General features: G+C 44.5%; 1 protein-coding gene and 1 long non-coding RNA gene across 2 annotated transcripts; both read left to right on the forward strand.

The window, feature by feature from the left end:
* The first annotated feature begins 2,379 nt into the window (after positions 1 to 2,379).
* LOC130106798 (uncharacterized) lies at positions 2,380 to 5,891 on the forward strand. The gene is made up of 2 exons (XR_008809767.1): positions 2,380 to 2,763; positions 5,436 to 5,891. It is a non-coding gene; the product is annotated as an uncharacterized LOC130106798 (long non-coding RNA).
* Positions 5,892 to 6,117: 226 nt separating this feature from the next.
* On the forward strand, positions 6,118 to 23,450 carry LOC130106796 (tumor necrosis factor receptor superfamily member 14-like). Its single transcript, XM_056273053.1, has 6 exons — positions 6,118 to 6,426; positions 6,514 to 6,603; positions 7,626 to 7,751; positions 18,548 to 18,706; positions 18,858 to 18,942; positions 21,340 to 23,450. The coding sequence occupies exons 1-6, from the start codon at positions 6,375 to 6,377 to the stop codon at positions 21,515 to 21,517; spliced, it is 690 nt and encodes a 229-aa protein (XP_056129028.1). The 5' UTR covers positions 6,118 to 6,374; the 3' UTR covers positions 21,518 to 23,450.
* The last annotated feature ends 840 nt before the right edge of the window (positions 23,451 to 24,290 follow it).

The following is a 24,290-nucleotide window of genomic DNA, read 5'->3' on the forward strand; positions in this document are numbered from 1 at the left end:
AGATCGGCCAGAAAAGATGAGGACAGGCAAATGGTCTGTGGCCACCACCTGCAAATCCATTCCTTTTATAGGGGTTGTCTTGCAAATTGTCTAATTTCCACCTGGTGGAAATTAGACAATTTACCAACAGGTGAAATTGATTCACAAATCAGTGTTGCTTCCTAACTGGACAGGTTGATATCTCAAAAGTGTGATTGACTTGGAGCTACATTGCATTGCTTATGTGTTCCCTTTATTTTTTTGAGCAGTGTAGATACATTACCTAGTTGCTATGCAACAGCTGTATTTTGTCCACATGAGGCCGCTAAAATCAACACAAGATGAAAGTTCCTCGTAGCCACTTTAACTAATCATATTAACATATACATTAAAAGAACATGCTAACATTATGGGAAATTAGCTTACAATCTTCTCCAGAGTGAGACAAGAAGATAGATACCAGTTTCCTCTATATGTGTTTAGTAGAAAGCTATCTGGCTGCACGTTAGCCTAGCTTAGCACAATGAATGGAAGTACACAGTACTGGTTATCCTTGGTTGTTGGCCAACTAAGAACTGTCCCAGAGTTTAAGCTAGGCTAATCAGTACCAGGGGTGTTGAAATGCTATATTTGTAAAAATCTGGGCAAATACACAATCGTGAGAGGCACAGAAACAGGTTTCCTGAAAGAAAAATGAAATAGCTGCTCATTTGGAAAGGTTATCATGTATTATTTTACTTCTGTTTGTGTACCAAATAAAATGGCACCAGTGAAGTTGTGTCACCTTGGGTGGTATCGATATCTGGTCTGACCCATGGACTAACTGGCTTTGGTCTAGTTAGTTTCTTAGTAATAATGCCCTTCTAATTTAAGGTTCACAATCACCTCACACAATGAAATAGTATGGGTATATTATACATTTCCTGAATCTTTACAGTCCTGTGAGTATTCCAGTTTTTGTGTTTTGTGTCCCTGATATTCCTAGATGCCACAGGGCTAAAAGAAAGTATATAGTTTAGGCGAACATTGCAGAAAAATGTGTGTTATTGACGGGTTGAAGAGCTCAAGTGACCTCTATATTTGTGAGAAATATCCACAACAGGGCTTGAATGAAAGCTAAGAAGGTCCCCTTTAAAATGATACCAAAGACAATATTATAGAACATTGAAAAATGTCCTGACCATGAGGCTAAACCAGGATATGCACCAGCGTCTAAAATGCAATTTACTTTAGGGGGTGGTTAACTTCATGAGCTGATAACTGTGATACAGCTGCCACTCAGGAATGGTTATCATACCAAAATATCATCTACAGACATGGATCCTTTCAAAAATTATAAGTAAGTTTTGCCACCTTGAGTGTACCGAAATAGGAAATTTTGGGCTCTGGCCCATGGACTAATTTAGCAGTGTACCCCCTTGGTTGTTCCCAGAAGTACAGATAGACATGAGTATTCTGGAAAAGAAAAGAGAATGGCGAATGAATGAAGTGGGAATTAAAACAAGTGTATACCTGAGTAATAGTTATCACCGTTATATCAAAAGCTACACAGATGGGTCCAAGAACAAACAGGAATGTGTGGGAATTGGTGTGTACGTCCCTGAGTTTAAAATATCTATTTCCAAAAGAATATCTGACCAGTTATCAGTATATACGGCAGAAATAGTGCCAGTCATTATTGGGTTACAGTGGGTTGAAGAGGCCAGACCTGATAGGGTGGTGATATGTACAGACTCAGTAGCAGTCATGGAAAGTATACAGTCAACAAAAACTGTCAGAGAAGACTTAATCATTGGAATTTGCCATAATTTACCAAGACTACACAGAGATGGTATAGACGTACAGTTTTGTTGGGGACCAGCACATGAGGGACTGAAAGGGAATGAGTGTGCAGATAAACGAGCAAAAAAGGCATTGCGAAAAGAAATAACCGCATCAGTTCCACTTGGAAAAGGAGAAGGAAAAGCAGTGATTAAGAGGAAAGGAATGGAGATATGGCAGAAAAGCTGGGAGGAAGATCAGAACGGAAGGGGGTATTACAAAATACAAAAATCTGTCATAACAAAGAATTATAAAGAAAGGAACAGAAGGGAGGAGATCATCGCAACAAGACTAAGATTGGATCACGCAGGATTAAATGGCGCTTTGTTTATAATGGGGGAAAGGGACAGTGATAAATGTGAGAACTGTGGCGTTAAAGAAAACGCTGAACATGTAATATTACATTGTAACATGTATGAAGTGGAAATAGAAAGGTTACAGGACGGGAGTGGAATGTGATGGGGATACTGGGAAAAGAAGGAGAGTGAGAGGGGATTAAAATCACCAGAAAGGCACTCTACTTTTTTAAGTGACACAGAGTTGATGGGTAGAATTTAATGGGGTAAAATGACATGATGTTACACACTCTTGCACAGTAGGTGGCGGTATGCACCTTAAAGTTGTTCGCGATCCGCCAGTAAACCGGGAGGAGGAGGAGGACAGGAAGAAGAAGAAGAAGAAGAAGAAGAAGAAGAAGAAGAAGAAGAAGAAGAAGAAGAAGAAGAAGAAGAAGAAGAAGAAGAAGAAGAAGAAAAATAAAGAAGAAGACAAACTAACCAGATGACAAAGCAATTTTTTGTTTGTAGATTGGATCAGCTGTAGGGACCCTCTGCTCCGTGTAACTAAAGGCTTCGCATGCCCATCTCGCTTATAAAGATGAGCAAAGAAGAAAGCATCACTATGATCTTAACTTTTAAGAATGACGTTTTGTAACTTTAACTGTTTTTATTGTGACATCGATCGGTAAGTATAACACAGCTGTTTAACCCGTGTGGCGGTGTGTTTAGCAGTAGACCAGAGTCTAACGTTACGCTGGGTTTGTTGCAGGATAATGGCATGTGTTTGATGTACTCACACTAGACCAGAGGTACTCACTAGTTTTCTTAGGAGAGCCACTTACGAGTAAGACCAGTCCTCAAAGAGCCACAGAGATTGCAGATATAACTCGGGTGTTTTTTATATCACCACTCTCAAGAGATTTACCATCTTTGTGTATGTTTAAAAAACTATAGTACCATGCTTTCCATCCTTACATCGCTTTTTATTCTCAATTAATAATTACATTGCATTATTGAAATAGATAATACTTGTTTGTGAGTTTGTAAGGCTGGGAGTGGAACCCATCTTATGTATGCATGTACATTAGTGGGGCAGCTTAGCATAAAAATTGTGCATTTTGTGATAAAAGCGTCAAACTTGGTACATATGAAGCTTGATATATTTAGAAGAAATCCGGATATGGAGCCACTGAAAATTAACCCCGTAGTGGTCATGGCAGGCATGGAGGTTATTGGATCGCCTTTGGCGGGGCTGTGGCCTCCCTAAATTTCATATCAGCCATTATGACAAGACAGAGGAGAATGTTACCTTTCCAGAGATACCAATAGTATTGTTCGAGTCCAAACAGAACCAGACATATGCCATTTTACATATCGGATGTCACCAATGCATGTTGAAAAAGCTAATTTGCCAGTCCCTTCTGAGACATTATTCATCTATACACTATGTATAGACATCTTTACCTAAACACTCCTCTATTCGTCTATACACTCTGTATAGACATCTATACCTAAACACTCCTCTATTCATCTATACACTATGAATAGACATCTAGACCTAAACACTCCTCTTCTGTTGGTCAAGGTTTTGAACTAGCGATTGCAGGAAACAATACACAATTCAGTACTTCAACAGTGTTTATTGTTTTTTTTATTTTTTTATTTACAAAAGTAACTGCTTATCAACTTGGTTTTTTCACCATGCATTGGTGACACCCGATATGTAAAATAGCATATCTGGTTCTGTTTGGACTCGAACAATAATATTGGTATCTCTGGAAAGGTAACATTCTCCTCTGTCTTGTCACAATGGCTGATATGAAATTTAGGGAGGCCACAGCCCTGCTAAAAGTGATCTAATAACATCCATGCCCGCCATGGCCACTACGGGGTTAATTTTCAGTGGCTCCATATCCAGATTTCTTCTAAATATATTAAGCTACATATGTACCAAGTTTGGTGCTTTTATCACAAGATGCACAATCCTTATGAATATTGGAGCTAAGCTGCCCCACTACATATGCAATTATAAATAAGCATTATCAACATGAAAAAAAATGTTTCGCAAATACAAAGCTAAACACGCAGGGTATACGTCTACCTGCGTGTTTTTTCCCCCCACCCGCATTCCGGGAACTCTGCCTCTGATTGGCTAGTTCTCGTTGCCTCTGTTGGTTAAGGTTAGGGATAGGGTTAGCCAATCAGAGATAGAGTACGGGCGGGTCTTCCCGGAATCCAGGTGGGAAAAATAATAACGCCGTCTACCCATGATCCCACGCTGTTACGTAGCCTACGTTCTTTGACGTATCTTCAGTATGCTGCCGTCAGCTGGATAATTCATTTCAATGTGCTAGAACAGGACACAAACGGAACCTACAGAAGTAAGTTATAGCTATGTTGCCTGTGAATGTTCTCATTCATCCAGGTCATGGTTATCCAAAGGAGTTGAATCGAGTGCAACTGGACTTAGTTGAATCGAGTGCAACTGGACTTACTCGATTCAACTCCTTTGGATTATAGCTATGTTCTTATTGTTATCAGTGGATCTATATGAGGCGCAAAACAAGGTATCGCGAGACGCTCGCGAGCCGCGTCAAGAGTAACACTGCACTAGACTAGACCGGAAGAATACTGTAGCGAATTTGGGGGACAACGCAACCACAGGAACTGCCGCGGCCGGGAAGCGAGCTCGTGTCGCCCGCACCGCAGGAGACATCGCTAACCGCTCGACTAAAGGGTCAGAATCTCGAGCCAGCGGGTCTACTAATCCATGCACGTTACACTACCACCCTCCTTAGGGAGCGCGTCCCCGCCCTTAAGCATATCAGCTCCTTCACACGCCTCAGGGCGCATACGCTTCCGATGGCCTTACGGTCGCTCCATCCCTCTTCTGACACCAATGTAGCGAATTCGGGGGGACAACGCAACCACAGGAACTGCCGCGGCCGGGACGCGAACACGTATCGCCCGCACCGCAGGAGACATCGCTAACCGCTCGACTAAAGGATCAGACTCGCGACCCAGCGGCCAGCGTGTCTTCTTATCCATGCACGTTACAATACAAAACAAAAGACGAGCTGCGCTGCCCCATGTTGCTCAGACAAGGAAACTGGCGTGCTCATCTTAAAAAGGCTGTAGTTATCTCTTATGTGATTTGTTTTTTTCTTTACATAATATAATGATACTTTTTTTTTGATACATTTGCTGCCGTTTGATTTGATGTACTGATTTTTTTGTTTGTTTTTTCGCGTGGTGATGCTGGTCGTGTGGCTTGGGTCCTGGGCTGTTCCGGTGGCGTCTGGACACTGCTTGGCATCCTCCTCATCATATTCTTCATAAATTGTTATCCTCTTTCAGTGTTGTATTCTGTAAATTGTGTAAACACAACATCCATTGCACGTTGTCCGTCTTGGGAGGGAGGTCCCTCTGTTGCTCCCTGAGGGTTCTTTCTCATTTTTTGTCCATGTTAAAGGTTTTTTTTTCCGGGAGTTGTTTCTTATCCGATGCGAGGGGCTAAGGACAGGATGTTGTGTTGCTGTAAATTCCCTTGAGGCAAAGTTGTAATTAAATAAAACTGACTTGACTGATGTGATCAAATGTATATGTATATTAATGTGATGTACTAATATCAAATGATTTTGGGTAGGTGGATGGGTGAACTATGCCATTGTTGCTTTGTTTTGTTTTTTTAGATCAGGGAAATGAAATGTATTTGTAGACTTGAAACCCACACAGACGCTGAAGTCCTAAGAGAAGCTTTACTACTTGTGTACGGTGGTAGGAATTAAAAAGCTGAATGCCTCTACTCAACAAGGTTTGATGTTTGGCCAGGTTTTATATTGTGAGAGTGCAGGAATGAGGAGACGGAGAGATCGAGTAGAGTCAATTCCGTTTACTCGCCACCGTAACAACACCGACACAGCACAATCCCTCGTGGCAACCAGCTAACTGGGCTCCACTGGCTCCACTTCCTGGAAAACTCCCAGCAGTGCCTACGTCAGCACGGAGCAGCAGCCCCTGCTGAGTCCACCCTCAATTGTGTATCACCACTATATCATCTTATTATGGATTTGACCTATAATGGGGGAACCCAAATGTTATTGCTTTTACAATGTTGCTCGGTATTTTTTTTAAGGATACTGAATTTTTTTCACGGGTTTTGATGTATGCGCCGGTAAGCGGTTTGGATAAAGGATGGGTCGATGCGCTTGTAAATAGATGACGACAGGGGGGACTATAACAGGAAGAAGAACATGGCGGTGAACGGAAGTGTCAGCATGGTTTTAACTTTTGAAAATGACTTTTCGTAACTTTCCCTGTGTTGTTCTGTTTATACACATGCTGATCGGTAAGTGGAACACGGCTGTTTAACTGGTGGGGAGGAGGTCTGTTTTACAGCAGACCAGAGTCTAACGTTACGCTGGGTTTGTTGCAGGGCATTGTGTGTTTGCTGTCAGCGCAACAGACTGTAGACCGGAAGAATATCAAACAAGCGACGGGCTGTGCTGCCCTATGTGTAAAAAAGGTATGTGTAAAAACAGACCCGGTAAAGTTCCCTGAAAGTTTCTCAAAAGTAGCTCGAGCGTGTGACAGCGTCTCGTAGTAAGCCAGATGTAACCACACGCGTTACAGTATTGTGGAACAATACACCAAGTACTGACAGGGTTGCTGACCGTTCCTTAAAATAAGGAATCATATCAAATAATCATATATATATATAATCATAATCATACCACCATAACTATATATGTGTGTGTGTGCGTGCGCATAGTGTAAGGGACATTATATTTGTTATTTGTTAGATGATGATGATGTATTATGGTGACACTTGACAGTTATTGGCTTGTCTGTAAATATCACTAGTTATTTAAGGACTGATCCGAGGCCCTCCCGGCAATATATCATTTAAATATAAACATTTCAACACATAAATAAATGACGCTGTATACGCGGAAGTCGTGTGGTCGCGTGACAGGCCTTGATAAGAGCAGCTTTCGGTTTTACTGGAGACGTGCAGTTACACGACCTGAGCTTGTTTCTTTTTTCCACTGAGAGCTGTGTGATTTAATGTAAGTACAGTACAGTAACGAAGGAGATGAAAAACGACTTGAATCAGATTTCCTATTCTGTTACATCCAAAATGCTCATTTACATGAATTTGACAAATTTAGCCTCTTCGTTCTCTTGACTGCACTACCACATAAGTTACTCCAAATATTTTAGATAATGTGACCCCCCCCCCCCCGCCAAAAAAAGTGTCCCCTCTTAGGCTACCCCAGTTTAAATGTTTAGTGTCACTGCTGAAGAGGCTTGAGTTTTTCTCTTGAATAGAAATGGAAAATGACAAATGCAAAGTACAGGGGTTTTCCTTAAATTCATAGATGGAGATTTAATTTATTATTATTTTTAGTTATCCCTGTGATGGCCTGGCGGCCTGTCCATGGTGTCTCCCTGCCTGCTGTATAGGATAAGTGGTTTGGATAATGGATGGATGGATGGATAACTGATAATTACACTGTGTTAAGTGTAGTGTGATGTTGCAAACAGGCTCTGTTGTCAGAAGACACTGCACTGAGGAATCAGGCACGAGGTGTACACCCTGTGGAGTGGGTACCTTCCTGAACAAACCGAATGGTCTGACAACGTGTGACACCTGTAAAAGCTGTGATCCAGGTAATAAAAAAGTCCTACACTTCAGTGCAAACACTTGTGCTCTTACTCTCTGCTTTGCTCTTTGGTTTTCCAAGTTTTCCTACTTTTTGGTACTTTTTGCTACTTCTCCAAGAGCAGTACTTAACAACTAGATTATTTGTAAAAGTGACCGCAGTTTTCACAGATTTTCCAGATGTCATCTCTTTGAAGAGAAGAGAAAGTCTGTCCATGACACTGAGGCTGAAACCTGTAGTGTAGGCAGAAGTCACAGTTGTGGGGCACAGCGAAAATCGGTTGGGCCTAGCATGTCCAAGACCAGTCATACTGAATAGGTTCTGAAACGCATATGTTAACCAAAATAGCAATTATAAATATATGTGACTGAACGCAACACAGTTTAATCCTACAAGGCCTATACATCATCACAGGTAATATTACAGGCACCAAGATAAACATTAACAGCATCGCATAGCCTGGCACGATGGCCACATATTCTGTCTCTCTCACACACACACACACACACACACACACACACACACACACACACAGCTGACAAACACAACAGCATCATTAATCATCATCTGTGGATAGAGGTACACCTGGTAAATCATACTTGTTAGAGGAGACAACAGTTTATCTGAAATGTTTTAAAAGATTCGATTGGGAAGCCTTCTGGCTCCAGGGCCTTATTATTCTGCAATGACTTCATGGCCAGGAGAACCTCCCCCTCAGTTACTTCAGCATCCAGCCAGTCGTTATCTTCTACATTAATCTGAGGAAGGGGTAAACCATCTGGAAATTGCCCTGCTGCAATATTAGTGGTGTTGAGCCGATCTTTACAGTGTTTTATAAAGCTTTCAAATTCTGCGTTGATCTCCAATGGGCCAATCAGGGATCTGCCCTCATCAGTAGTTATTGAGTGGATAATTTTATCTGTTAAAACTCTGCTCTTAGTTTATAAAGCACCGAATGGTTGAGGGCCAAAATACGTGTCTGATCTTCTGCTGCACTATGAACCATCCAGACCTCTCAGATCATCTGGGACAACTCTGCTTTCTGTCCCCAAAGTCAAAACTAAACATGGAGAGGCAGCTTTCAGTTTTTTTGCAACATCTATCTGGAACAAACTCCCAGAAAACTGCAGGTCTGCAACTGTGTTCTTTTAAATCAAGGCTGAAGACTTTCCTGTTTGCCACTTCTTATATTGAATACAATTTTAAGCTTTTGATTATCATCTTACACTGGACTGTAACTTTTACTCTCTTTTTATTTGTTTTTAAATGTCTTTTCATTGCCTTATGTTGCTTTTCTTAATGCCTTTTAAGTTTTATGTAAAGCACTTTGAATTGCCTTGATGCTGAAATGTGCTATACAAATACATTTGCCTTGCCTTACTTTCATCACAGAAGGTTGAATCAGTTCATCTGGACACAACATTTATTGAGAGAAATGTTTCATCACTGTGACTGTGACTGAACGCAACACAGTTTAATCATACAAGGCCTATACATCATCACAGGTAATATTACAGGCACCAAGATAAACATTAACAACATCGCATAGCCTGGCACGATGGCCACATATTCTCTCTCTCACACACACACACACACACACACACACACACACACACACACACACACACACAGCTGACAAACACAGCAGCATCATTAATCATCATCTGTGGATAGAGGTACACCGGCACCAACATGCTCAGTAACATTAAAGATGACACTTGAACATAGCCTGGCATGGCGGCCACATAAATCACACACATGCCACACACACACGCAAGTGTTGTCAGACACACAGTCAGTCATGTTGGCTTCCCAATAAATATTTTGTTTTATTGGCCAATGGGCCTGTTATTTTACCATCACTTGACAATACAACAAATGTGAAGTGATTCAAAACACAAATTAGCCTTATGCTCGCACACATCAGCATAAAATCCAATTGTACACCCCAAAAAAACTGTACCCAATAAACAATAATGTTGAAATAGTTAATAGACTACTACAGCCCGAAATTGTAAGTTAGCTTACTTTTGATTACTACAGTCGGAGACGACGGGGCTTGGTGTTGAACACTGAAATGATTCCATTATAGTCCAACGAGTCAGTTCTCTTTCAAAGGAGAGCAGGGACAAAGACTTCAGTCTATATGTTATCATTGATGTGCTGCCAGTTTTTATCCGACTTACGGTTGATAGGAGTCTTTCAACACTACAGCTTGTTATGGGTAAGGTGACGAGGGCCTGTAGGAGACGATTCATTTTGGGAAATATGTCACTGGGACATGCATCAAGCATTTCAACAAGTGATGAAAAGGCCCTGTCTGCTGTGACCTTTCTCTTCAGGTGCTGTACAAACACTTCATGTTCTGCATCTTCCACAGCAACAAAAGAGTGTGTGCTGGCAGGCTGTATTAATGCCTTGTCACCAAAGGTGTTTGGCCGAGGCAAGCAAGCAACAGTGGCTCTTATAAACCCATAGAAGTCCATCTTTACGAGTATTCAGATCCATGATGTTCCTCTCTAGTATATCGTTCCATATGTTTTTCAGGTCTGAATTGTCCTTTACACGTAATGCTTTGCCCACGGTAGAGTCAACCTGCATATCACCCAACTTAGCTGGCAACTTCCTCTTTGGAGACCCAGTGACATCCCAGCTCAGAATGTCCTTTTTCTTTATCAGATAATCTGTCAGTGTCATTACTTTATCAAAGTCATTTTCTGTATTCCTGAATGTATTGCAGCTTTCTATAGGACACTCAATTAGATCAACACAATCTGTAACTGATACAGTGGAAGATTGCAATCACTAATTTCAAACAACTTGTTGAATGTGACCAGTAGAAGCACAAATTTTTTTCGTTTGCATTTGCTGAAGCAGAGAATTGGCTTCAATTTTTGTGTGGCTGGAGCTTTCACAGAATTCAGCAAAGGTATTCAAAATTGGACCAAAAAGTGTCAAGATTTTGACCACGAGCTCCATCGGACATCGCAGGATCTGTCTTGAGGTGGGCGGGGGTTCTGTCATGATTGTTATCTGGGCTTTGTGGAGTTAGAAAACAACGAGACAGGAGACGTGAGAGTAGACGTAGTCGAGGTAGTTTACTAGCTCCAACTTTGCATGTCATACATTCGACAACGACACTGAACTGTGAACCGGAAGCGGAAGTGCATTATCTGACCCCTCGCCTCTTCCCTTACAGGTACACCGTCCTCTTAGGTGAATGTCTCTAGTTATATAGATGTGGGTCACCACACAGCCCCCCCCCAGAATTCACCTACACAAAACAATGCAAAACAGCAAAAGTGCAAGTCATGAACATAAAAATAGACTCTACAACAGAACAGTCAATGACATAGTGCAAAGTCACGGGGAAAACAGGTGACGAGTCGGGGGGCGGACCCTGCGGCCATAACGGCTGCACTTCACAGGAGGGGAAACAGATGGGGCCGAAACCCGGGCCATAGGCGGGGCCGAAGCAGGAACAGAGGCAGGTGCCGGGGCCGACCTAGGAGCGCGTCCCCGCCGCGGGGGTAGGGCCAATTGCATTGGCTCCCCAATGTTCAAGTGAGTGGGCTTGAGACGGTCTATAGCGACCCGCTCCGTCCTGCCCCCCCATGTCCACCACAAAGTTCTTATCCCCCGCCTCCAGGACGCGGAAGGGCCCGTCGTATGGGGGCTGCAGCGGGGACCGATGGCTGTTGTGCCTAATGAAGACGTACCTCGCCGATGGCAGATCCTTGGGGACGTAGGACCGGAGGAGGCAGTGTTGAGACATCGGAACGGGAGCGAAGGCACCGGCAGCGCTCCGGGACGCACTGAGGTGAGAGGCGGCCGACCAGGGAGCCGTAGCATCCGGAAGAAACTCCCCCAGAACCCGCAGGGGCTGGCCATACACCAGCTCAGCGGAGGAGGTCTGGAGGTCTTCCTTCGGGGCCGAACGCAGGCCGAGCATGACCCACGGGAGCCGGTCCATCCAGTCGCAGCCAGTGAGGCTTGCCCGCAGAGCGGCTTTCATGTCCTGGTGGAACCGCTCACAAAGTCCGTTGCTCTGCGGGTTGTACGCCGTAGTGCGGTGGATCTTCACCCCCAGGTGCTCAGCGACCGCTGTCCAGAGCTCCGAGGTAAACTGGGAGCTCCGGTCGCTCATGATGTCACCCGGTGTGCCGAAACGGGCAGCTGATGAATGCCCGTGCTACCTCTGCTGCCGTCGTGGAGGACAAGGGAATAGCCTCTGGCCACCTGGTGGCCCTGTCCACAATAGTGAGGAGGAACGTATAACCACGGGAGGGGGGCAGGGGACCCACCAGGTCAACATTGACGTGGTCAAACCGCCTCTCTGGAACCACAAACGGCACCAAAGGGGCCTTGATATGGCGGTGCACCTTGGCGTGCTGGCACGCCACACACGAGCCGGCCCAGGCTCTAACATCCTTACGTAGCCCAGGCCAAACGAACTTGACGCTCACCAGCTTGGTCGAGGCCTTCACTCCCGGGTGGGAAAGGCCGTGGACGGTGTCGAAAACTCGGCGCCGCCAGGAAGTAGGCACCAGGGGGCGCGGTTGACCGGTGGAGATGTCACAGAGGAGGGTGGTGTTGGCCGCGTCGAACGTTACGTCCTCCAGCCGTAGCGCCGTAGGGGTCGACCGGTAGTCTTGAACGGTCGCGTCCTTGGCTTGGTCCGCTGCCATAGCGGCATAGTCGAGTCCCAAGTGAACGGCGTTAACAACCGCCCGTGAAAGGCAGTCGGCAACAAAGTTATCCTTGCCCGACACGTGTTGTATGTCCGTGGTAAACTCGGAAACCGCCGCGAGATGGCGCTGCTGACGCCCAGACCATGGTTCTGAGGTTTTGGCCAGACAGAACGTCAGCGGTTTGTGGTCCACGAAAGCGGTGAACTGTCGGCCCTCCAATAGGAACCTAAAGTGTCTGGTTGCGAGGAAGAGACCCAGTAGTTCCCTATCAAAGGTGCTGTATTTGCGCTCGCTCTCACGGAGTTGTTTACTGAAGAACGCCAACAGCTGCCAGCCCCCCCACCCACCCACTGCTTAAACACGGCCCCCACGGCGTAGTCGGAGGCATCCGTTGTAAGGGCTATGGGGGCGGCAGGCGACGGGTGAGCTAGCAGCGCAGCGTTGGCCAGCGCGGTCTTGGCGGCCACAAAAGCCTCGTCCATCCCCGAAGACCAGTCCAGCTCATCCTTAGACTTCTTACCCCGCAGGGCCTCATATAGGGGACGCATGATGTGGGCGGCACGGGGCAGGAAACGGTTATAAAAGTTCACCATGCCCAGGAATTCCTGCAGCGACTGTACAGTGCGGGGGCGGGGGAACATGGTGACAGCCTCAACCCTGGCAGGGAGGGGAACGGCCCCCTGTGGAGTGATGTGGTGCCCGAGGAAGGTGATGGACGACTCCCCGAACTGACACTTAGCTGGGTTGATGATGAGGCCGTGTTCACTGAGCCTGTTGAACAGCTGTCTGAGTTGCGTCATGTGTTCCTCCGCCGACGCGCTGGCCACGAGGATGTCGTCTAAGTACACAAACAAAAATGGCATGTCGCGGAGCACAGAATCCATAAGGCGCTGAAACATCTGCGCCGCCCCTTTAAGGCCGAAAGGCATACGTAAGAACTCAAAGAGCCCAAAGGGTGTGATGACAGCCGTTTTTGGGACATCCAGTGGGTGAACCGGCACTTGGTGATACCCCCGCACTAAGTCGATTTTGGAATAGATGGCAGCGCCCGCCAGGTGGGTAGAGAAATATTGTATGTGCGTAATGGGGTACCGGTCGGGGGTCGTAGCATTGTTTAGGCGACGGTAGTCCCCGCACGGGCGCCAACCCCCGTCGGCCTTAGTAACCATGTGAAGAGGGGAAGCCCACAGGCTGTCAGAACGGCGGACAATGCCGAGGCGCTCCATAGTCGAAAACTCCTCCCTGGCTATTGCGAGCTTGGCCGAGTCGAGGCGTCGGGCCCGGGCGTAAACTGGGGGGCCCACTGTGGTGATATGATGTTCCACGCCGTGCTTGGCCACCGCCGAGGAGAAGGTGGGTGTGGTGAGCTCGGGGAAATTTGCGAGCAGGCGTTGGTATGGATCCCCAGTGGAGAGTGTGTTAGTGAGGCACAGCGCTCCAGCCCCCCCAAGCGTGCAGGAGTATGACGCAAAAGAGACGGCATCAATCACGCGACAGTTTTTAACATCCACCAGCAGGTTGAAAGCACAGAGGAAATCCGCACCTAGGAGTGGGGTGGATACAGCAGCCATCACAAAGTCCCAGCCGAAACGTCGGCCGCCAAAACACACGTCCACATGTCTGATACCCTACGTCCGAATGGACGTGCCATTGGTGGCGTCCATCTGGGGGCCGTGACTGTCGGTCATCGTGTCCACAGCTTGTGCTGGTAGTATGCTGCGTTGAGCGCCAGAGTCAACCAGCAGCCGCCGGCCCGACAAGGAGTCTCTGATGAACAACAGCTTGCAGTCACGGCCGGCGCCCATAGCTGTTAACGAGCGCCGGCCTTTGCGTTTCCCTGAACCCTGTAACTGCAGGGTTTGCGACACTGTTTTGCTTTTGCCCCAAACCTGGCATGGTAATAACAGAGCCCGCCGCCAACCTGACGACGGGCTGTCACCGCAGCCGCGGTGTCCATATAGTCGTACACAGGTGGTGGTGGGGCGGTCTTGTGGGGTAGCAGGGCATGCACAAACTGTTGCCGGTTGGCCAGGAAAACCGTGTCTGCTTCAGCAGCCAGAGAACGGTAGTCCTTGGAGGCGGCGAGAGGAGAACTGGCCAGTGCTGTGCGTACAGGTGCGGGGAGCTGCCTCAGAAAAATGTGTGTGAAAAGAAAGGCCGGATCAGCCGATCCCAGCACAGACAGCATTTTTTCCATTAACTCAGATGGTTTGCCGTCGCCGAGGCCATTCAGGGACAGTAAATGGTTTGCCTTCTCCAGCTCCGACAGTTCAAATAGTTTCAGGAGGAATGTCTTTAGAGCATCGTACTTGCCAGCAGCTGGCGGAGCTTCCAACAGTGTCATTGCTCGCGCCGTTGTCGATGCGTCTAACGCCGCCACTACGTGGAAGTACTGCGTTGCATCCTGCGTTATCCCTCTCAGCTGGAACTGGGCTTCCACGTGTTGAAACCACGGCCGTGGATTATGCTGCCAAAAATCGGGTAGCTTCACAGTTGCGGTGTAAATGCTAGCGTTAGCAATAGCCATGTTGTTAGCACCGGCGTCGTCATTGTCAGACATACTCGTATTAGTAGTTCGATCACGTCGGGGTCACCAATGTGGAGTTAGAAAACAACGAGACAGGAGACGTGAGAGTAGACGTAGTCGAGGTAGTTTACTAGCTCCAACTTTGCATGTCATACATTCGACAACAACACTGAACTGTGAACCGGAAGCGGAAGTGCGTTATCTGACCCCTCGCCTCTTCCCTTAAAGGTACACCGTCCTCTTAGGTGAATGTCTCTAGTTATATAGATGTGGGTCACCACAGCTTCCTGTTTTATTTTAAAGGCCCACCGGTCTTGCCATTTCTGTTCTATCTGGTTTTCCTATTTTATTTTGTAGGCTCACTAGTCTTGCCATTCCTGTTCCTGCCCCTGCTTTGCTTACCTGTTCCCCATTCCCCGATTGGCATGCCATTTCTGTTCCTGCTCTGCTTCTCTAACCTGTTCCCAGTTTCCCTAATTGGCTCCCAAACTGTTATATTCCCCCTGGTTGCCCTGTTCTCTTTGTCGGGTTATGTTACCCTATATTGGCCTGATGCTTCATGTCTTGTCCACGAGCCTTCCTTGCTGTTCATACCTTGCCTCTTATCTTGGACGTTTGACCATTAAACTGTTGCTCTGTCTCTGCTGTCTGCATTTGGGTCCTCAGTTCCTGCTCCCGGCGTGACACTTCACTTTTGTGAGCGAAACAGAAAGCATAAGAAAGGAAGTAGTATTGCCATTTTGTTTAATGATTCACTCCAATGCAAGAAGATATCTTATGGAAATTTTGCTTTTTAATATGTCGCTCTTCATTTGAAGTCCTCTTCTCGAGTTGTATTTTTAAATATCTATAGGCCACCTAAATACAATGCAAACTTTTTTGATGACTTAACTGCTGTCTATAATCTGTATTGAATTTGACAGTGTAGTTATTGCTGGTGATTTAAACATCCATGCTGACCACCCGCGGGACAGAGGAACTAAAGAACTGTGCTGTGTTTTTGATAACTATGGACTGACTCAGCATTTGACGGAGCCCACACACAACAAGGGGCACACTCTGGACTTATTTATCTCCAAGGGTCGGAAAATTTCTAAGGTTGTGGTGACTGATGTTGCTCTCTCTGATCATTCCTGCGTTTTCTTTGAGAGTACTATCTCTGTGCACACAAATGCTCAAAAAGAGGTAATCACAAAATGGCATATCACTGAAAGCACCAGTGAAATGTTTATTCAGGCTTTCTCTTCCACACCCACCCTCTCTCGGGTCTCAGTCAATGAGCCTGTACGTCATTTCAATTCTAAAATTACAGATGTTATCAATACCATTGCTTCCACTAAGATGAAGGTGGGCTCTCGTAAGAAAAGATCTACATACAGATGTGCCACGCTGGTCAGAATATAAAAAAGTGTCATAAAGCTGATCACAGGTAGTGAAAAACAAATCTTATTCAGTATGACGTCTATAAAGAGGGACTTCTTCAATTCGTCTTCTTCTTTCGGCTTGTTCCCTATTTTTCAGGGGTCGCCACAGCAGATTTTATAGCTTCCATTGGCACTCTGTGAGGGCATAGCACCAATAGCGTGGTCATTGTTAACCCGAGCCACGACCAATCTGGTATGGAGCCTCGACCGAGCCGGTGTGGTCTTTTCAATCCGCATAATTATTTGGCAGTGTTTTACATTGGATGCCCTTCCTTACACTACCACTTACCCTATGGATGGGGGCACAGGTAAAGTGCTGGATGCCATCCCAGTATTCATGGACTTGCGTCCATGCCTGTCGCATAAAACTGAAGTAATTGTCTTTTGAGCCAAGGAAGAATTAAAAGTCAGCGCTCAGTTACATTCGGTAATGTTAAAAACCACAAACCATGCCAGAAATCTTGGTGTAGTCATGGACTCAGATATGAATTTACATAGCCACATTAAGAAAATTACAGTCAGCCTACTATCACCTGAAGAATATATCAAGAAGTAAAAGATTTATGTCTCAGCAGGATTTGGAAAAACTTGTCCATGCATTTATTTTCAGTTGACCAGGCTACTGTAACGGTGTCTTTACAGGTCTGTCTAAAAAAATCGATCAAACAGCTGTAGGTGATTCAGAACACTGCTGCTGGAGCCCTTACAAAGACCAAAACCTTACCAAGACTCCAGTTCTGATGTCGTTACACTGGCTTCCTGTCCATCAAAGAATAAAACTCTACTCTCGGTTTATAAAGTACTGAATGGTTGAGGGCCAAAATACATTTCTGATCTGCTGCACTATGAACCATCCAGACCTCTCGGGTCATCTGGGACAGTTCTGCTTTCTGTCCCCAAAGTCAAAACTAAACATGGAGAGGCAGCTTTCAGTTTTTATGCACCACATATCTGGAGCAAACTCCCAGAAAACTGCAGCCTGCAGGTCTGCAACTGTGTTGTTTTGAATCAAGTCTGAAGACTTTCCTGTTTGCCACTTCTTACAGTTAAATAAAAGTTGAAGCTTTTGATTATCATCTTACACTGCACTGTTAACTTTTAGTCTATTTTGTTTTTAAATGTCTTTTCATGGCCTTATGTTGCTTTTCTTCATGCCTTTTTTGTTTTATGTAAAGCATTTTGAATTGCCTTGATGTTGAAATGTGCTGTACAAATAAATGTGCCTTGCCTTACTCTCATCACAAAGTTGAATCGGTTCATCTGGACACGTTTATTAAGAGAGAAACGTTTCATCACTCATCTAAGTGACCTCTTCAGTCTCAACTGACTGCAGGTATCCCCACCCTTATAAACAACACAGTGGCATAATGACCGAAAACGATCAGTTTCATATGCAAATTGCTGTGAGCATTAACTAGAGTTTCGACAGCTACGTGTACTAGTCACAGAGGATTGGGGAATAGTTGCAATTACAGCATTGTAAGATGGCAACAGATGTACTCTTAGCACTCCCATCCTCGGTTCTGGGATGGTTGTTCCTCTTCACATAGATGGTCTCTTTGACTCCCTGTTCAAACCAGTGTTCCTCCCTATCAAGGAGGTGCACATCCTCATCCTTGAAAGAGTGACCACTGGCCTGTAGATGGGTGTAGGGCCAGTGGTCCTACACCATATGTGAAACCCCCCTATGTGAGAGGGAACGACCATCCCTTGGGGGGGGGGCTAAGAGTACATCTGTCACTATCTTACAATGCTGTGATTGCAAACATTCCCCAAATCCTCTGTGAATAGTACACATGGCCATTGAAACTAGTTAATGCTCACAGCAATTTGCATATGAAACTGATCGTTTTCGGTCGTTATGCCACTGTGTTGTTTATAAGGGTGGGGGTACCTGCAGTCAGTTGAGACTGAAGAGGTCACTTAGATGGGTGATGAAACGTTTCTCTCTTAATAAACGTCGTGTCCAAGTGAACTGATTCAACTTTATGTGATTTGCTTACCTGGATTATTGAGCATGCATAAAGACAGTTGCCTTACATTGTTACGTTGATTAAACTTTGCTGAACACCAATTTATTCCCCATTAAACCATCAGCGTTTAGTTACTTGAATGATAAATGCTGATGTTTAGACATTGTTAACCTGTGCCTGATCTGTAGGTCAGGGTCTGTTTGCCCAACAGGAGTGTAATTCAACAAGCAACACGGTCTGTGGTGTTTTAGATGGATACTACTGCACACATGACACGTCTCAATCAGAGTGTACCATTGCAGTGATGCATACTCGCTGTTCACCTGGCCAGAGGACCAAAACACCTGGTAATATAAGTCAGAATTACACCATTTTCACAATGACGCTATAAGTGATTGACATACCAGTCTAATGAATGATGTTAATGTTATTTAAAAGTTGTGGATGTGTGGGTTCTTGTGCAATAAATGTCAGTCTCCTGTTGTTCCTCTGTCATAGGAACCAAGAAAACTGATACAGTTTGTGAAGACTGTGAGCCGGGCCATTTTTCACCGAGTGGTATGAACTGCACTGTTTGGACAAAGTAGGTTAGAGTTTTACACAAACATTTGTCTATCACTATACACACATTTACACCCATTTTCCAAAGTCATAGAAACAGGTGATATTTTGTTTTGTGAGTATCTTTGTTTCAGACATAAAACAAATCACCTTTCAGAAACTTTCAGAATTTCAGAGATCAGGCAGGGGTCTCCGTGGACGATGATGTTTGTGGATGACTGATCTGTTGCGAGAGCAGGGTGCAGGTTGAGAGCCTGGTGAGGTGGAGGTATGCACTGGAGAGAAGAGGAATGAAAGTCAGTAGGAGCAAGACGGAATACATATGTGTGAATGAGAGGGAGGACATTGGAATGGTGAGGATGCAAGGAGTAGAGATGAACAAAGCGTATGAGTTTAAATACTTGAGGTCAACTGTTCAAAAAAATGGGGAATGTGGAAGAGAGGTGAAGAAGAGAGTGCAGGCAGGGTGGAGTGGGTGAAGAAGAGTGATTTGCAACAGAAGGGTACCAGCAAGAGTTAAAGGGAAGGTTTACAAGATGGTAGTGGGACCAGCTATGTTATATGGTTTGGAGACAGTGGCACTGACGAAAAGACAGGAGGCAGAGCTGGAGGTGGTAGAGTTGAAGATGCTAAGATTTTCATTGGGAGTGACGAAGGACAGGATTAGGAATGATTATATTAGAGGGACAGCTCAGGTTGGACAGTTTGGAGACAAAGCAAGAGAGGCAAGATTGAGATGGTTTGGACATGTGTGGAGGAGAGATGCTGGGTATATTGGGAGAAGGATGAATATGGAGCTGCCAGGGAAGAGGAAAAGAGGAAGGCCAAAGAGGAGGTTTATGGATGTGGTGAGGGAGGACATGAAGGTGGCTGGTGTGACAGAGGAAGATACAGAGGACAGGAAGAAATGGAAACAGGTGATCTGCTGTGGCAACCACTAATGGGAGCAGCCGAAAGTAGTAGTAGTAGTAGTAGTAGTTTTCAATTCAGTTCAGTTCAATTCAATTCAAAACTTTATTGCAGACGCAGGGTCCGTAACAGACAAAGACAAATAGGTAAAAGACAAACCCAGACAATACAAAGAGTAAACACAATAAATTAACATAAATGGAACAAATCATTGTCTTATAGTATGAAGGCAGCTATACCAGTGGTCCCACTGCCGGAATTGGTAGCGTGTGGCACTGAATCTTACATTAATTAAACTCTTGATGATTACATCATCAGAGACATTGAGCCAGCAAATAAGTTTGTACATGAAATTTCTTAGAAGAACCTGAAAGGTATTGACTCCTGTAGCCACAAACATTTCACTTGCACTACACCATCTAGGTCTTTTTAGTAGTATTCCCATGGCATCATTATAAGCCACTCGAAGCCTCTGTAAGCTTGCTTTTTTATAGTTTGGCCACATGTGTGCAGCATAAAGTGGTGTACAATATGCTCTGTGACGTCTTCACACTAACTGAACACATACCAAACTTGCGTGACAGAGTGTTTGCTTGTGTATACATCATGCGGCATTGCCTATAAATATCATCATTTGTCAGTTGTTCACTAATATAATGCCCAAGATATTTCACCTTATTACAGACCCCAAGATTATTATCAGACAATTTAAAATCAGGAAATTTTAGATGATTGCCCTCTTTGGTTCTGCAGATCATGACAACACTGCTACTAGCATTGTATTTGATATCGTGCTCCACACCATACACAGAACATATATCAAGGAGCTGCTGGAGACCAGCGCTACAGGGACTAAGAATGACAAGGTCATCTGCATACATAATATGGTTCACCAAGGTATTACCCATCATGTACCCACTGTTACAGGCTTTCAGCTGCTTGGACAAATCATCAATATATAAATTGTAGAGAACTGGACACAGACTTCCCCTTGTCTGACCATTGCTAACCCCAAATGGGGCTGAAACACTATTACCCCATTTCACTTGCATAGTCTGGTGGGCATACTAATAAGCCAGAATTCTCAAATGTATTTAGGCACCCCTCTTTGACTCAATTTAACAGACAACTTTCTATGATTAACACGATCAAAAGCTTTAGAAGCATCAATAAAACACATAAGAACTGATGAGTTTTGGCCTCTGTATTTGTTAATAATTTCCTTTGAGGTATATATACATAAGTCAGTTCCATGTTTAGCTTTAAAATCAAACATTATCCATGGAGTTGATTTCTTTCAGACATAAACGAGACATAAATGAGACTAAAAGAACGTGTCTTGTGTACTAAGTACACCTGCATCGCACCCATCACACCTTGAGTACACATAAATGTCCATTGTCAGGAAGTAATTACTTGGTATTTATATTTAACGTGTCTTTGTTTTCTCATTAACTCAATTGTTAAATAGAGAAACAAATTAAGATGTTCAATTTTGCTTGTTCAACAGATGTTCTGATGGACAAGTCGAGATCAAAGAGGGAAGTGGAACACAAGATGCTGTTTGTGAGGATGAAAATAAACCAAGACACCATTATTATCTAATGCTGCCGCCAATTATCACAATATCTTTATTTCTCAGTCTACACAAGAAATACAAACAGCAGAGAAAGGCTGGCACGAGTTGACACAAGGCACAACACGAACTGGCACAGAGACTAAACACACAGGACTTAACAAGAAACAGGTGCTTCCAATCTGGACGAGGCAGGCAATCAGGCAGGAGGACACAGGGTAGGGCAGGTCTAGACAACTGGCGGCCCGCGGGCCAAATCCGGCCCGATGATTATTTTTTTCTGGCCCTTTGATCAATTGTTATTACAAAATGAAAAATTATAATGCATTTCCCCGCGAAGAAAAATAATGTTTTGGGCAAGAATGCGCTCCCATTCAATTTCCCCCAATGGGAGACTGCTTTGTCCCGCCCCTAACTGCCCCCAACGCTCCCTACGTGCACGCCACCAGCTGCCAAGCTAGTGAGTGTGCCGCGCTAACCTGCTTGCTGCTGCTAACTCTTAAACAAAATAACCCCCCAATGTCACTGTCCACTCTGAAAAAGAGGAAAGTTGACAATGTGAATCGCCAGTTTAATAATGAATGGACTGAGAAATATATGTTTACTAATATCGGAAAAAAACCCCATATGTTTGCTGTGTAACGAAGCCTATCGCTGTCTCAGAGGAATACAATTTGAGAAAACACGTCCAACAGTCTACACTCGAGCTTCATCACACATTTTCCAGAAGGGTCGGAAGCACGCAGACAGAAGGTGCAGAGCTCGCCTTGCTGCCCTCACGCCACAGATGAAACCACTGCACTGTCTGATGCATCGGAGCGTTCTCCGCGCAAAATTTAGCAGTGCGTTGAAAAGCTCCATGGACAATATGATGTCGATGATCAATTTCATCAGACTCACATCGAGCCTACAGCGCCGCTTGTTCCGTAAACTTTTGTAACCCTGTGGTTAAATTATAGGCCTTAGATATATTACATTGCACTATTAGATAAGAGTTTGGCCTATGTTTGTTATTTTGTTAACCGTTTGAATATGAATATATTATACTGTTGATATTGTTCTGCAAAACAGTTGTTTACCAACGTGAAATGCATTTACTTTTATTGCTGAAAACTTACCATTGTTGTGATTGGTTGGCTGTGGAGAGAATAACTTACCTTGAATGTGATTGGTTGAGAGGGCAGCGGGGAACGTCAGCGCGAGCAGACTGAACGGGGAGAGAAAGTAGGTCACTCGTTCCTTGTGTGAGCAAAACGGAGCAGTTGATGTCGAATTGTTATATGCTATTTTGCGGTGAGAGAAAAGTAATTGAAGTTTAGTGAACAGTGATTTGTGCGGGTGTCTGACCGAGACCCATCCCGGGAACTGTTTGTGTGGATTTGGGAGACAAACTGACTACTCGTCAGTCCCATATGTGGACCCAGCGACGTTACGGAGCGAGGTAGCCAGTCGGTGTTCGTTGCTAGCACAGCAAGACGCGCGAATGGACTGGATGCGGTAAGGGGCTTGCCCCACAGTGAGTCGGGCAATCTTCTAGTTTAGCGAAGTAACGTTATCAGTACAGTGTAGTGGTGGGTTCATGCGACCATCGAGGGACGCAGAAGGAGTCGTCTGTTGCCGTGTTGGTCTGCCGAGGCGAGCGCACGGTTCGACCGTGAGATGGTGCTAACGGCTAACTAGCCAGTTAGCTAGGATGGCTGCCTGCCTGACGTTCGCTGCTGTGCTGCGGTGAGAAGCGCGAGACGAAGAGGAGCATTCTTTGTGAGTACAAGTTGGATGTGCGGGCTTCCAAGGGGAGCGAAGAGGGCTGTTTAGGGTCCCAACGTACCCGATAAAGAAACAGGCCTGCAACTGGGGGTTGACTTTCTTTTATTTTATTGCCGGCTTAGTTATAGGGTTATTGAGCTGTATGCTAATGTGTTAGTCTGATTAATTTGTGTATATCTGAATGCAGATGCTTGTTAGCCATTGAGGCTTATCACTTTCATTCATTCTAATAATTATTACTCATAATACATTTGTATATATAATTCTATGTACCTGTGTGAGTGCGGATTATTCATGTGTGTTTATTCCTGTGGTGTCTAGGCTATGGTAAGTGACATGTTGAGACAACCTTAAAGGGCTAGTCCACCATTTTAATATAAGTTACTCCGTGACACATTGAGGTGTCTAGACCATGTTAGATTGCCTTAAAGGGGTCATATGCCATACTTGAGCGCCTTAAAGGGGTAGTCAACCTTTTTAGTTGGAGTTACCAGATGACACTGTAAGACATTTAGAGCCTTTAGAACATACTTTAAACACATAAAAAGCGAAGTTAACATACTTCAATAGTTTATTGGATACCGAGTTGTATAGAGAACTCAGGAGCGTTGTCCTTGACAGTTAAAAAGGATAGATAGCGCTACACTTTTATCAGATATGTCAGCCGGGCACAGTGACCTTTATGTAGCAACCAATAATGTAATACCTGCCAATAACGTAATAATTTTGGCCATTTTAAATGTAATAAAGCCAATAACGTATTACTTGCCAATAATGTAATAGGGTTTTTGAGCCAATAACGTAATAACATTTTGCCAATAATGTAATAAGTTATTACGTTATTGGTTGGTTATTACGTTATTGGCCTAGCATTAAAAAAATCCTTTGAAATGTAATAACTGCAGCCGATAATGTAATAATACATAAATAGGACAGCATTTCTTGGAAATAAGATTTTTTTTTGCAGTTTTTGTGCAGTTTGCTTATCAAAAATAGGTCTAGTGGATGGAATAGTCGTCATATTCATTCAATACACAACAACTTGTATTTATAAAAAAAGAATGCAACTGCAACAATATCTGCTGAGATATAAATCTATACCTATACAACTGTGTATG

This window comes from Lampris incognitus, chromosome 2 (assembly GCF_029633865.1).
Source record: "Lampris incognitus isolate fLamInc1 chromosome 2, fLamInc1.hap2, whole genome shotgun sequence".
NCBI classification, from domain to species: domain Eukaryota; kingdom Metazoa; phylum Chordata; class Actinopteri; order Lampriformes; family Lampridae; genus Lampris; species Lampris incognitus.